Raw genomic sequence first — 13,998 nt, 5'->3', positions numbered from 1 at the left:
TGGAAGACCAATGGATTTTGTTGAGAGACCTTTATTGCAGCTATTGATTTTGTGACTTGGAGAATGAGTGATGACAGCAGTCTTAACAGTATAGCTTGATGTGCTGTACATTCATATTGGTTTAGGTTAACATGTATAAAAATATTTTATTTCTGAAGTGATGCTCATCTATTTTATGTTTTCAAGCTATCCTTGTTTTATTTCAGGTTCTAATAGCCAGTATCATGTGTAGTTACAGCAAGAATGACTGGACTGAGCTAGCACACATGGCAGAGGTAATGATTCATATATTGATGTTTCTCTACACAATTATTTGCTTAATGTTATTTGTATGATGAAGCAAAATACAGTGGCAAAGAATGAGCCGTTGTTAATCTGACTTTGTCTTACTATAAATAGCAGTTTACATTTAAAGTGTTTCAAATTCAACCATTTTTCCGTTTATTAATCAAATATATCAAGCAGAGTTTTATGTTACAGATAGCACCAGACTTCCCCTGTTCCAAATTCTTAACTACATCTTCTGGTCTACAAGAATGACAAAATGACAGCCGAGACACACATACACCAAGTGTGAAACTCTTGAATATTTATACTGTGCAGGGATGATTTAATTCTACTCTGATTAACTCAGGATTGCAGACAGCATATTTCCTGGAAAATGTAATTTATTGTTCTTGTGTATCATAAGATATTTTCACATAAGCCACAGCATCAGTGTTGATCACTAATGTTTGGAAACTGCATTTCCAATAAGTCTGGGCACTTCATGTATTTCTGCCCTTGGAATACATTATGCGAACTCTCTGACAGTTGTGGCAGATCATTTGTTTTCATTTTTTCTGTGTTCTGACCGTTAGCTGACAATAATGGATAGCTAATGGGCTATGCTTCAGAAAATAGACTAAAGCATTTCCTAGTGATCTGCAAAGATGCTACTTGATTTTCTGAGGGCATTTTTATGCTGCTGAAAAGGGGACTGTTTCTTACCTAAGGCAAGTGAAATTAAGCATTATAGTCAATTGGCTTTGTGCTCTCCAGGACTTGGACCATTTTATACCAGTTTTCATCTAATTGACCATGAAATCTTTTACTGAATGCATGCTTGACATCAGCTTCATGACTTTTAAGCTGACTATGATGAATGGCTTTATCTTGCCACTTGGTCTTCTGCTTTTTGTAAGGCTAAAATGCTTATTATTCTTTTTTCTTTATTGGCTGTCAGTTTCAGAGAAATCATAAATCTGTATTGGGGACTCACTGTGACAGGCCTGCAGAAGTGCTGTAATTGATTAAATCCTGCTCAGATTTTTTTTTTTTTTTACTTTTCTTAACTGTAATTGACTGTCATATATACCCTATGCACTGATGTTTTGGCGTATAATTTGCAATTTGTCTTGAAAAGTAATGTTTAAATGTTTTTCTTTGAATCTTTATCATAGTATGACAAGGTGTACTGGCTTGCACAATAGAATTCTTTGAAACAAAGTATCTGCGGAGCACAGCCTCCATTTCCTTATATTTATCTTAACAGTGAGAAGCAACAAAAACTTGCCTTAAGAAGGCAAGATGTTCTAGCTTAATCTCAGTAAACACAGCAGCACTGATTTGAATAGCAATGTTTACTTTTTTGTACATGTTTCATCACTTCAAATTTCATGTATTCAATGTATTAAGACCTCTGTGCAGTCAGTTTCATTTTTACCCTGCCATTTGCAAAACCTAACCACCATCTGTCCTGTTTTGATACAACAAACCACAGATCTGTTCCGCAGAGCGTCAACCTGTACTTACTCAGCAGCACACTAGCCCCACAAATAGGGTCCTCTGGGCCTGTGGTGGTGGGGTGGCTTACCCCTATGGCAAGTCCTTATTGTAACTTACCCTCTATCTACTTATATAAAAGGGCAGTTATATAAAAGGCCAGTATTGAAGGCAAACTCCTCAGCTATATAATCACAGAGAGAGATTATCTTATATGCTTTACCTTTACTGTCCATCACATAGCTTCTCTGTCCTGTACATGACTTCTTCCTATAAATCTGCCTGCCCTGACCTGACATCTTAGCCCTTAAAAAATGTAATTTGCTTTGATACTTCCCTGTCATAAAGGATTCTCCTCTTCTTTGATCAGGAAAAATCATCTAATTTCGATTCAAAAACTGCACCATCAGTGGTATGAAAGCTTTGTTAAGAACAACAGAGTTTACATTCCTTCACTTTTGAAATATTACTTCCAATTATAGATAGTGAGCACAGTAAAACCTGTGTTCTTTCAAAACTCCTGCTGCCTACCACCTCTGCTCTTTCTCCCTAGTTTGTATCCTTCACCTCTGCCTGGCCTGTTACTTGTACTTCAGCCCACTTCATTTGTTTGATCCTTATTCTGCAACATGCTGGCATCTCCTGATTGGACCTTTAGGTACATGACATATAGGCTTGCCCCACAGAACAAACTTGAATAACTACCTTGGGTCTCAGATTGCACCCCCTTTCTTTTCATTTAACCCTTAGCCCTGTGCTTTGCATTTCTAGATCTTTCTAACTACCTTTCCTTTGCTGAAAAGATAATGCCTGCTTCCTACAAAGCTGCATAATACCTGAATACTTCACCCTCTTCCTTTGTATAGAACCTTTGCTGTTTTATGGCTTTATACTCCAGATGTGCCCTCAGGCCCCTTTTCTTGAGTGCTTTCTTCCTTATTCTGGTAGTCACTGTCCACGTGGTCGTGTTTTTTTTGGGTCTATATTAGATCACTGAACGCTTAAAAAAGCGAGAGGTGATTAATCGACCCCATGTAAGCGAAAGCTTACAATGTCAAAGTGTCAGAACAGCGATTTCTTTCCAAGGGGAAAAAATTGCTGTTCCAACAAATAAAAAAATAAAAAACTATTTCAAACATTGTTAAGTGGGGGGCTGCACCCCCCCCTCCACTTAAATATCAGTGGCGGCTGGTGACTTCAAATCAAAGGGGGGCTGCAGGACACAGTTGAATGGGTGGGGTCAATGGGAAGGGGTGAGGCCAACTAGAAAGGGGAGGAGCTATGCTTAAAACCACAAAATCTAACTAAATACACTGCCCTGGGTGCCAAACCATCATTATGAGAGTCCAATCAAGACAAAATTAAGTGTAGAAGAATAAAAATATTTCAATGCATTGGCTGCATGACAACTTACTTCATATCTAGATGGAAACAAACTGGTTGTGAGGCATGAAAAAATAAATTACTTTTTAAATACATTAATGGAATGCCAGTCAAAATCAAGTATAAGAAAAACTAGCAGCACTCAACTCAAACCACTTCTTGCACTGCAGTTCTAATTATAATTTATATTCAGCTTTATTAAAGTATCAAATAACATGCTGAAAGTAGAAATCTTTGATGCCACCACTTGTAAAAATGTTTCTTATCCAAAAAAAGACCTGCTGCCTGACAACTATCTACTTTTTCATGGGGAAAACATGATCAAAGTAAAAAATGAAAAGCAAACAAGAAATAAGCTCAAGATACATTGCTTAAAAGGATTACTGTACAGGTTATGGACCACATGATTGGCATTCTGTTTAGTTTACGGGTAAAGCCTGCAGAGATGACTGGAGGTCTCCAAGTGTAATGAGCTTCTTAAAATAATGTAATCCTGTCCTGAAGGTTATGAAGTCTGAAACTCAATGTGTCATTATTTAGTGACTTAATTCCTAAATGATTTGCTAGAAAACCACAAATTTTAAGAGGAACAAACCAAAAATAAGAAGCAAAAATCTATTCATTCTTTGAAAATCTGGACAGTTGGGAGGTATAGTTCAGCTGGGGCTGTCTTTAAGTTTGCAGCCCTTCCCCCTCACAAAATCATGGTCGAATGGAACCTCCCCCTGCAGCCATTCCAATGATCCATTACTTGGCTATTTCACTCCATTTACCATAACCACTAATGTGCATACTGATTTACTTCTGTGATGATTTGGACTTCATTTGAAAGTTTTATTTTGCATTTTACAGCACAAACACTAAGACATCCGCTAAACAAACTTAGCATTAAAACTTCTCTGCCCTTGAAACTCACATTCATTGAAACAGCATTGAAACCCACATTCAATGAAAATACATTTTACCAGTGGCAGATAAAGATTAATTCTGGGCTGTTTTCAAATCATAGGCCCCTTGCATATGAAACATACATGTGCTATTTGATACACCTTCCTATTGTTATGAACATTTTCCCAGTAAACTATGAAACAAAACGCATGCACCAATAATGACAAAACTGCCCAATTCAGAACATCTTTCCAGTAAACAATGAAACAAAATGCATGCACCCATAATGACAAAACTGCCCAGTTCAGAACATTTCCATCATAAAAGTCTACTTCAGTCCACCATTATCAGTAAATATGCACAATTCTACAGTCCACCATTATCGGTAAATATGCGCAATTCTACAGTTCACCATTATCAGTAAATATGCACAATCTCTGAAGAAGTAAAAAAGTCATCTAAATAATTCCACATTAAATATATCTGTAACTAATGAAGAGGTTGCTGCTAGCAAACACCTTTATATTTCATGGTTTCATCGAAAAATAAAGTGTCTGATACCCCTGAGGAATAAATTGCCTATGCTACATTAAAAATGATAAGCTAGTAATATTGCAATAGGAAATGGATGGCAAACTGATAACAGGCTCATAGTTAGTATCTTAACTTTTTCAGTACGGCAGCATTCACCCCTTGTGGGAGTAGAACCAACAACCTTCTGCATCAAAAACAAGTACACAACCTGTTGTGCTATTAACAATGCAAACTGACATTGCATAAGCAGCACTAAACTTCTCTTCCCCTGCAGCTCTCAGCTCCTTGTAAAATCTACTCAATACTCAACTGCATCTCAACTTTGCAGCACAAGAAATCTGGAAATAGCCAAATTTATTGGGGGGGGGGTCAAAAGCCCAAAAACCAGGGACACATTAAACATTGCTTGTATAATCTTGGAAAGTTGCTAGAATAAAATGCTGTGTTACCACCATACATTTTACTGCCAAGGTCCCTGTGCGAAAGAGTCAGAGCAACATACCACTATGCCAAACCAGCTGCTTTGTGAAAGAAAAATGCTGTGTTACCACCGTACATTTTACTACCAATGTCCCTGTGCAAAACAGTCGGAGCAATGTACCACTATGCCAAATCACCTGCTTTGTGGAAGAAAAATGCTGTGTTACCCCATACATTTTACTGCCAAGGTCCCTGTGCAAAACAGTCAGAGCAGCATACCACTACGCCAAATCAGCTGCTTTGTGAAAGAGCGGAAGACTGAAACGTAAATGGCTATCATTTAATGAATTCAGTTCTCACCATAGCTGTCAACCTCTTAGCACAAAACACCTGGACAAACCCAGTAATGAGGGAATACAGCCCTCAAACATATTCAGTGAATTCAGTTCTTGCCATAGCTGTCAACCTTGGCACAAAAAACCTGGACAAAGCCAATAATGGGGTAATACAGTCCCAAAAATAAGGATAAATTTCAAATATTCATCTTATAAACTTAGGTTGCGTTACTATGTATTTTCTGAAGAATATGAAGTCTGAAATTCAAATGCCTGTTAATTTTACTTCTGACGGAACAAAAACAATTTTCAGCAGAGGCCCAGGGAGAAATACTGCAGACACATGTCTTTGTAAAATGGCAGGACACCAGAGTAAATCCACACAAACACAGGGATGAGATGCAGACTCCACACAGAAGGCACCCCAGCCAAGAGTCAGACCAGAAAACCTATAGCTGTGAGGCAACAATGCTACCACTGCACCATCAAATATGTAAGGAATTAAACATTCAGAAACCTGAAGTCCAAAATTCAAATGCCTGTCAGTTTTATTTAACATTTGTTAATCAGGACAGTCTGAATTGGAACAAAAAAATAATTTTCAGCAGAGGCCCAGGAAAAAATAATGCAGACATATCTTTGTAACATGGGAGGACACAAAAGCAAACCCACACAAACACAGAGAGAAGATGCAGACCCAAACAGAAGGCACCCAGCCAAGAATCAAACCTGAGAACCTGCAGCTGTGAGGCAACAATGCTACCACTGCACCATGAAATATCAAGTATTGCAACATTTAGAAACCACAGATATTATGAGGAACAGATCAGATCAAATATGAGGCAAAAATCTGCAATTTATTTTACAAATGGTGGTGGGTAGGGAATTCACATCTTTAACACCTGCATACAAGGTACAGGGTTCAAGCCTGAGGTATTCCCTACCACACACACACACACACACACACACACACACACACACACACACACACACACAGCGATCATCCATAGCTGTCTTACCTGGAGTGATGTAGATCCCATCCCTTTGTGCCATAAATCCATAGCTGCAAACCCCCACCCATTGGAGCACATCCACCACGTGAGATCTTCCCCCGACGAGACTCCAGACTGCCGACGTTGCAGTCTAAGTCCAATGAGTTTCCTGCGACAGTCTATGCAGTTACAACTGCATAGACTTCTGGGATGTCTGCTTTTACATGTTTCCCAGTCCGGACTGCTGCTGAAACAGTCTGCGCATGCTCCAGACTGTCTCAGCAGCAGTCCGGACTAGTGTGCATGCGCGAAAGTCCGCAAATTTTAAATTTTTTTTTATCTTTTATTTTCTTTAATTTTACAGCTGGGGGGGCTGCAGTCTGGCAGTCCAATAGCACGGGCCACCCCTGTTAAATATACCAACTCTGAGACTGCACTACAGTGCCAAAAATGGCAAAGTACCGAGGCGGCCAAGCGAATTCTTTCCCAGGGAAAAAAATTCGCTTAACAGCCACTTCGATATTTTGCATTTTCAGCCTTTTAAGTTCAACCAAGACGCAGTCGAAGTAATGCATCTTCGGTCTTCTAATATAGACCTTTTTTTCTACCTTATCTCTATCTTACTTACCTCCTTTCCTTACTAGGCACCATCCAGGACAAAACGATCTCCCCTTATGCTCAGTTTTGCCAGATCATTTTCAGATTCAACTTGCACATTCATGTATACTGGAATGGTTTGCATCATTCCCAGATCACTAGCTTTATTCAGATCAGGAGTACAATATTAAGCATGTCATAGTAGTTATTCACTGTTGATAGATGTGGTACAATTCCCCAATGTCATGTGTCCCTGATGCTTAGTAACCATATTGTCATGTTTTCTGATGTGGACTTTCTTCCATTACTACATTATTATTATTATTACTATTATTATTACTATTATGCCATTACTACAACATTATGTACAAAGGAGTATCCAGCTGACTAGCCCACTATGGAACTTGCACAAAGTAGAAAAGAAGAAAATATCTTAAAACAGGACTACTCAAGCATGGTGCCCTCCCCCCCTACACACACACACACACACATACACATCTCACTGTAGCCCTTTTAGTCCTGTTAATGCATCTTATCCAAGAATACATCTCTTAAGTTTTTGCTCATTGACCTGTTTGCCGGTAATCCCAAAATACTAATTCCTTTCTTTGAAATTCCATGAATGTGATTCCTAGACTGAGTGTTCCATCTTGAGTCTACAATATCATGTCATTCCTGCCTCTACTGACCTGTTCACTTCACACAGTGCCCAGCAGTACTAGGCAGAGACCGTCACCACTTTGACCCATGAGAAACGTATGCTAATATTACCCCATCTTGTCTGTCTTAGATATCATGACTCCTGCTGCTGCCTAATGAGGCATGACCCTGTCCCAGTAGAGGACTCCTGTACCTTTGTATAATGCAGATTCTATGAGCTTACTCTTCCTGAAAGGCAAAACGTAAAACCGTATCAGTAGGTTCTACAGCAGAATCACATTCCCTTTTGATCATGTTAAACTGTCAGTAAAACATTCTGATTCCTTGAATTGCTGAGCCCTACTGTTTTTCTGCCTTTTGTCATCCTATACTTTATCAGTCTAAGCCACCTTCTTGCCATCTTGTTAACTCATTAACACGTAAGTGATCTGGCTGATCAACATAGGCTCATAGGCTGGTACTAGGCTATCGGCCCTAGGGTCTATACACGCCTAGCCATAACAATTCTCTGGCTATTTCTTCCCAGAATATTTACTTCCCTGGTCCCCTATCTAGCAGGGCAACTGACATGATCCCTGGGGTGAATTTCCTATCTCCCATCCAATCGTTAAGGTTCCTTTTGAAGAGGGCCAAAGAGGTGCTCAGCTTGACATGTATGGGCAGTCTTGTTAGTCTCTGGGTCAGGAACCTATCCCTCCAGCATGTTTTGCTCATTGTGATGACCAGGTTTAGATCCCTGGAGTGTGTGGCTCTGAGGGATTGAGATTTCTTTAAGTGTAGCATGTCCAACAGCTCTGGGTTTGACATGTCCTAGTATGTTAAGCAGAGATCACCTCTGAGTAGGCTATTTGTGACAGTGTATAGCTGGAGTTTTTTTAGATGGTCAGAATAGGGCATCTGCTTTAGGTTTGTGATTCTTTTAGTGAGGTACTTTTGTGGCCTTTCCAGTTGTCCCACATTTTACTTCAAGAACAATCTGTCCTTGAAAAGGCAATTGTGCTACAAGAACAACAGAATAACAGCAATGCTTTATTTAAATATTCCAGTACTTGTCCTCAATTTGTAGCTTTTAATTTTGCTGTATTGGATATTAGTGTACGTGATTTTAGGGGCAGTAATTGGAAACTAGATTAGAGTACAGAGAGCTGCAAATTGTTGCTGATTTTAAATATTACTAACCCGCCACGTATTAACAAAAATGTATGCATTGCTCCTGTATTAAAACTAAGGGCAGCAGTATTATAAATCAGATTTTATTTTGATGTTTTGATGAATGTATTTTTTTTATTTCCATCTTGTTGTACGAAATGTTGTCACTGTGTTTTTTTGATTAGTTTTACTGTGGTTGCTTTTTGTATGAATTTTAGCTTGTTGTTCATGATCTGTTAACAAAATGAGTAAGAATCTCAAAAAATATGAAGAGTTTTTTGATACAATAGTTGTAAACATACACCATTTTTTGTTATTTTATTAAGTGTTGTTACTTTTTTCCTTTTTTATTTCTTGTCTACATGTGTATGTTACTTTATGAAAAATGAAAAGTTCAACTGTTCAGTCATTGTGGATGAGTTGACTGCATGTATTTTTAATTAGTAATTTGGACTACAAAAATATTAGATCTAACCGACAGTATGCCTTTAGGAAACTTAAGGGTTTATGTACATATCTATATGTATATATATATATATATATATATATATATATATATATATATATATATATATATATATATATATATATATATATATAAAACAGTATTTGAATTTTTAGTTTGATCTTTTAATTTTTTTTCTTTTAATTTAGTTGTCTGGCTTAAGCCTACAAGTAGTTTCTGTTTAAACGATCATGATTTTAGTAACTTGTATTAATTAATTAATTCAATGTATATTCACTTAATTAGGGATGGTGTATAAGTACTGTTTATAATTTGCTGAAATATTGTTCTGATTAAGTCTCAACTGGAAGACAAAATCTTTGTATTTGATGTTGTAAATCTTTATTCATTCCTTACTGTTAGGACTTTGATTCCATCCTCAGAACTGACACAGCTGTTTCCAGTCTCGCGCCAGCCAAAAACTCTCAGCTAAGACCTACCCATAATGTCCCTCTCATAGTCTCTCCATATCTCGTTTGCCACATTCCTCATCAGACATGCCTAGCCATCTCTCCCAAAGCTAAGTGGAAATTTGTGATTTTTTGTGTAGTTTCTCTTCACACTTTGTCGTTTTTTTAGTCAGTTTGGCCTTTTCTTACTATCGCCTATAACCTGCGTCGATTTCCTACCCTTTACCTTTGGTAGTTAAATCTCTACCATCGTTGATACTGTCCATCTCTCCTGCCTTTGGTAGGCCTTCCTTTACCACTTGTGGTGTTTTTATATACCATCGTTGGTATTCTCTCCTTTTCTTTCCCTTGTTATAGTTGTTTCCTTTAGGATAGCCCTGTGTTGCCTGTACTATGTCAGACAAAGTTAAGTTGGGGTTTAAACAGTGTGACTAGTGTGGGAGTAAAGTGCCCAACTCGGACGGCCACGCTCGATGCTTTTACTGTTTGGGTGTGGACCATATAAATGCTAATTGTGATATTTGTTCTAGTTTTAGCAATCGCACTCTAGCAAAGTGCAAAAACAAGCAAATTCTAAAAGGTTTAATTAAAACACTTTTTTCGGAGGCTCTATCTCTGTCAGAGGTCCCACTAACTCCTAAAACCAAGAAACACAAGGAAAAATGGAGTCACTCAGTTCCTGCATCTCCGTCAGTTAAGGAACTTAGTCAGCTCCGTGCTTCTCTGGCACCCTCGGCACAGACCTCTTTAGCACCAGACCCCGTGTCTTCTCTCTCGGTGCCATCTCTGATATTAATTCCTGTTTTGGTTCCAGCCTCGGCACCCATCGGCTTTGGTGCTGTCCTTGGTTCCGACACTGGCTTTCATGACCATACCTGCTTCGGCACCATCCCCGGCCACGGTGCTGATAGCTTTTTCGGCTCCACAGACTATGACCTCGGTTCCTAAAGTCGAGTATCTTCCAAGAACCAGATATTCTCCAACATACAACCATTTTTTGGGACATTGATTTAGCCCCTTTCTTGAAAGACCTGATTCTCCTTCAGCAAGGAGTCTTTCTGAACTAGATGTAGTGCGGGTTGTGGACCAGCTTCTGGCAGCTAGGGGATTGCCCACTCCAGCTAGACCTTCCATCCCCTTTGGCTTGGAATCCTTTACAGCATATTCTCCTGTTTATCCTCCTCCAGCCTTTACCCAGGCCATGGAGATCTCGGTACTAATGTACCCTCCGGTGCATACTGTCTCTACCCCAACTGCGATGTTTTCCCTGTTGGCACTGACCACTCTTGCTGCATTGGCTCCGTTGGAGCTGGTGCACTCTCTGAGCAGTTTTTGGACTGTCGGCACCTTGGTACCTAGCCCGGCGCCTAATTTTTCACTGGCACCATCTATGTCTATGGCTCCAACAGCTTCGTGTCCTCTCGGAGCTCCTCACCTGGAGGTAGGGTCCTTAGGGCTGGGTATGACCCCAGTTCCGAGGTTGTTCTCCTCGGTTCCAGGCTCCAATCCCTCCTTGGGTGGGCCTGCTTTCCAGGAAATGGAGAGGGTTCTTGCCTCTGCAGGCTCGCAGTCAGCATCAGTGACATCGGCACCAAAACTCTTCTCTAGCATGCAGCTGTCCCAACCCCCTACTTCGGGATCCCGAGCACAGGAGCCACAAGACCTCCCTTTCTCCAGAGTCCTCCTCAGAAGATCCCACTGAGAGCCACCCCGGAAGAAACAGTCAAGAGGAAGCACCTTGATTCCCCTGAGGAATCTATCATTGAGGACACCGATTGCGATGAGGGGGAAAGGTCCCCACGGTGTCATCCAGATGACGTCTCATTTGGAGACATTCTCAAAATCCTCAAACAGAGGGGAGACTGGAAGTCCTCTAACCCTTCTTCTGAGGAATCGGTGTTCTTATAGGCCTTCGATGCCCTGCCATCTACTTCCTGGGTGACCCCACCTATGGATGAGCTTTTTAAGCTGATCGTACAGTATGCCTGGAAGGCCCAGGACAATGTAGCACCTGTCCCCCGGAGGCCGGACAAATTTCTATCCCCCCCTGAAGACCAGCCCAACTGGTCCAAGCAGTTGATGGTTGATTCCATGGTCGTGGCAGCAGCCACCAAGAGGGAAGTGGCAGACGATAGTTCCACTGTCCATCCTCCAAACATGCCATGGACAGACTAGGGAAGTGGACTTATGCTTCAGCGACCTTTGCCATTTGGTCACTGAACTATCTGGCATACTTCACTCACCTCCAAAGAGACCTAATCTCTGAAATGTCTTCCTCTTTGGCGGGAAGACTGCCTGATGAGGTGCATGACACTTTTGCCTCACATCTGGCTACCCTTCAGTCTATCTTGAACTCCTCGATGCATTTGATATCTCACACAACCAAGAGAGCAGCTCGAGCTGCCACATCAGGCATTGTCATGAGATGCTATGTTTGGATGCATTCATGTGATTTCGCAGGCCCCTTTAATTCTTCCATCGTCAACGCACCTGTCAGCAAATTTACACTTTTTGGTCCCAAAGTACGAGACACACTAGCACGATGTGAGGAAAGATGGAAAGACCTTGTCTGCTGTGGGCAAACATTTTTCCACCTCCCAGAGGTCCTACTCCAGGAACCAGAGGGGAGGAAAATTGTGGTTCAAGAAATCCCAAGGATCTTTTTGAGACACTCATGGTGTGCAATCCCCCCAGGGCAGAATGGGCAACTCATCTGGAAGATGCCCCTTTTGGGGTAGATGGGGTCCACTTAACCAGGGTGCTAGAGATTACTTCTCCGGCTGACCCTACCAGTGCTCCTGAGCAGTGGACCGATTGCTTTTCTCTGGAAGCAGTTGGGGGTCGTTTTTCTCTGCACCTACCAGCCTGGTACCTTATTACTACCGATGTTTGGGTGCAGAGAATAATATCCAGAGGCTACCAGATACCATTCAATTTAAATCCCAGACCCGTCAAACGAATTCCCAATGTGCCACCCAGTCAGAGGGAGGTAGCAGTCTTAGAAATGGAAAAGTTGCTAAGAAAAAGAGTCATCCAACCAGTTCCACCAGACCAGAGAGGATCCGGGTTTTACACAAGGTTCTTTTTAGTGCCTAAAAAGACAGGGGACTGGAGACCAATCCTGGATATCAGCCTATTGAACAAATTTATCAAACCTCAAAAATTCTGAATGGTCATGGTACAGTCCATTCTCCCCTTTCTAGGGAGGGACAACTGGATGTGCTCTCTAGACCTCCAGGACGCATATTACCACATAAAGATGGATCATCGCTCCCAGAGATTTCTCCACTTCCAGCTGGGAGTCAATCACTACCAGTTCAGGGCACTGCCATTCAGTCTCTCAACAGCCCCCTGAGTGTTCACTAAATGTATGGCAGTTGTAGTAGCTCATCTTTGACTACAAGGATTCCAGGTGTTTGCGTATCTAGAAGATTGGCTCCTTACCGCCCTGACCAGGAATCTTCTAATCCGCAGCCTCTCTTACACTCAAAGCCTTGCTCTCCGCTTGGGGATTACAATCAACAAGGACAAATCTCAAATGCCCCCAACAAAAACACTGGAATTCATTGGAGCAGTTTTTGACACAACATCCTGTCAAGCTTCCCTCCCTCCTCACAGGCTTTCGAAAATAAGACACCAAATCCAAGCCCTTCTTCCACAGACCTTTGTACCATCACGCCTTGTACTGCATCTCTTAGACTCCATGGCAGCTGCCATTACTCTAGTACCAGTTGCACATGAGAATATTGCAGTGGCTCCTTTCTTCACAATTGTTGATCTTAACCCACCCACTCGACCACATGATACATCTTACAAATCTTTGCAAGGAAGAAATGCTATGGTGGATGAAGTCAGAATCGAATCTTTGGTGTCGACTGTTCTGTCTTCCCCAACCCACAGCCACGGTGACCATGGATGCTTCCCTGTTAGGGTGGGGAGGGGCATTTCCAGGGAAAGATGGTCCAAGGCACCTGGCCCCCCATGGAGGCCAGTTTGCACATAAATGTCCTGGAACTGAGGGCAGTTCTCTTAGTGTTGCAAGCGTTCCATACATCCCTCCCTTCTAGGACCATTGCAGTTCATTCGGACAACATGTCAGTCATCTGGTATATCAACAAGCAAGGCAGAATTAGGTCTTACCCCCTGTGTCGGGAAGCCATGAGGATTTGGCACTGGGCGATAGTTTCCAACCGCTTTCTTATAGCAATGCACTTTCATGGGAGTTCCAACCTTATTGCGAACAATCTGAGCTGGAACATCCTGATGCCTCACGAGTGGTCCCTCAATCCCGTAATAGCGGATTGGATTTTCCACTGCTGGGGCAAGCCTTGCTGTGATCTGTTTGCTTCCCCCTTAAACAA

At 41.2% G+C, this 13,998-nt stretch overlaps 1 protein-coding gene across 1 annotated transcript in view; it reads left to right on the top strand.

Annotated features, from left to right (window-relative positions):
* The window catches only part of DPYD (dihydropyrimidine dehydrogenase), a 4,342,678-nt gene that overhangs the window by 3,309,619 nt on the left and 1,019,061 nt on the right, over positions 1–13,998 (top strand). The window contains exon 15 of the mRNA XM_044085707.1: positions 207–275. Coding sequence (XP_043941642.1) covers positions 207–275 — 69 coding nt within the window. The remainder of the gene's footprint in view (positions 1–206; positions 276–13,998) is intronic.

This window comes from Protopterus annectens, chromosome 10.part0 (assembly GCF_019279795.1).
Source record: "Protopterus annectens isolate FY-2018-M chromosome 10.part0, PAN1.0, whole genome shotgun sequence".
NCBI classification, from domain to species: domain Eukaryota; kingdom Metazoa; phylum Chordata; order Ceratodontiformes; family Protopteridae; genus Protopterus; species Protopterus annectens.
Note: the sequence above shows the minus strand (reverse complement) of the source record. Positions and strands in the feature narration are given on the sequence as shown.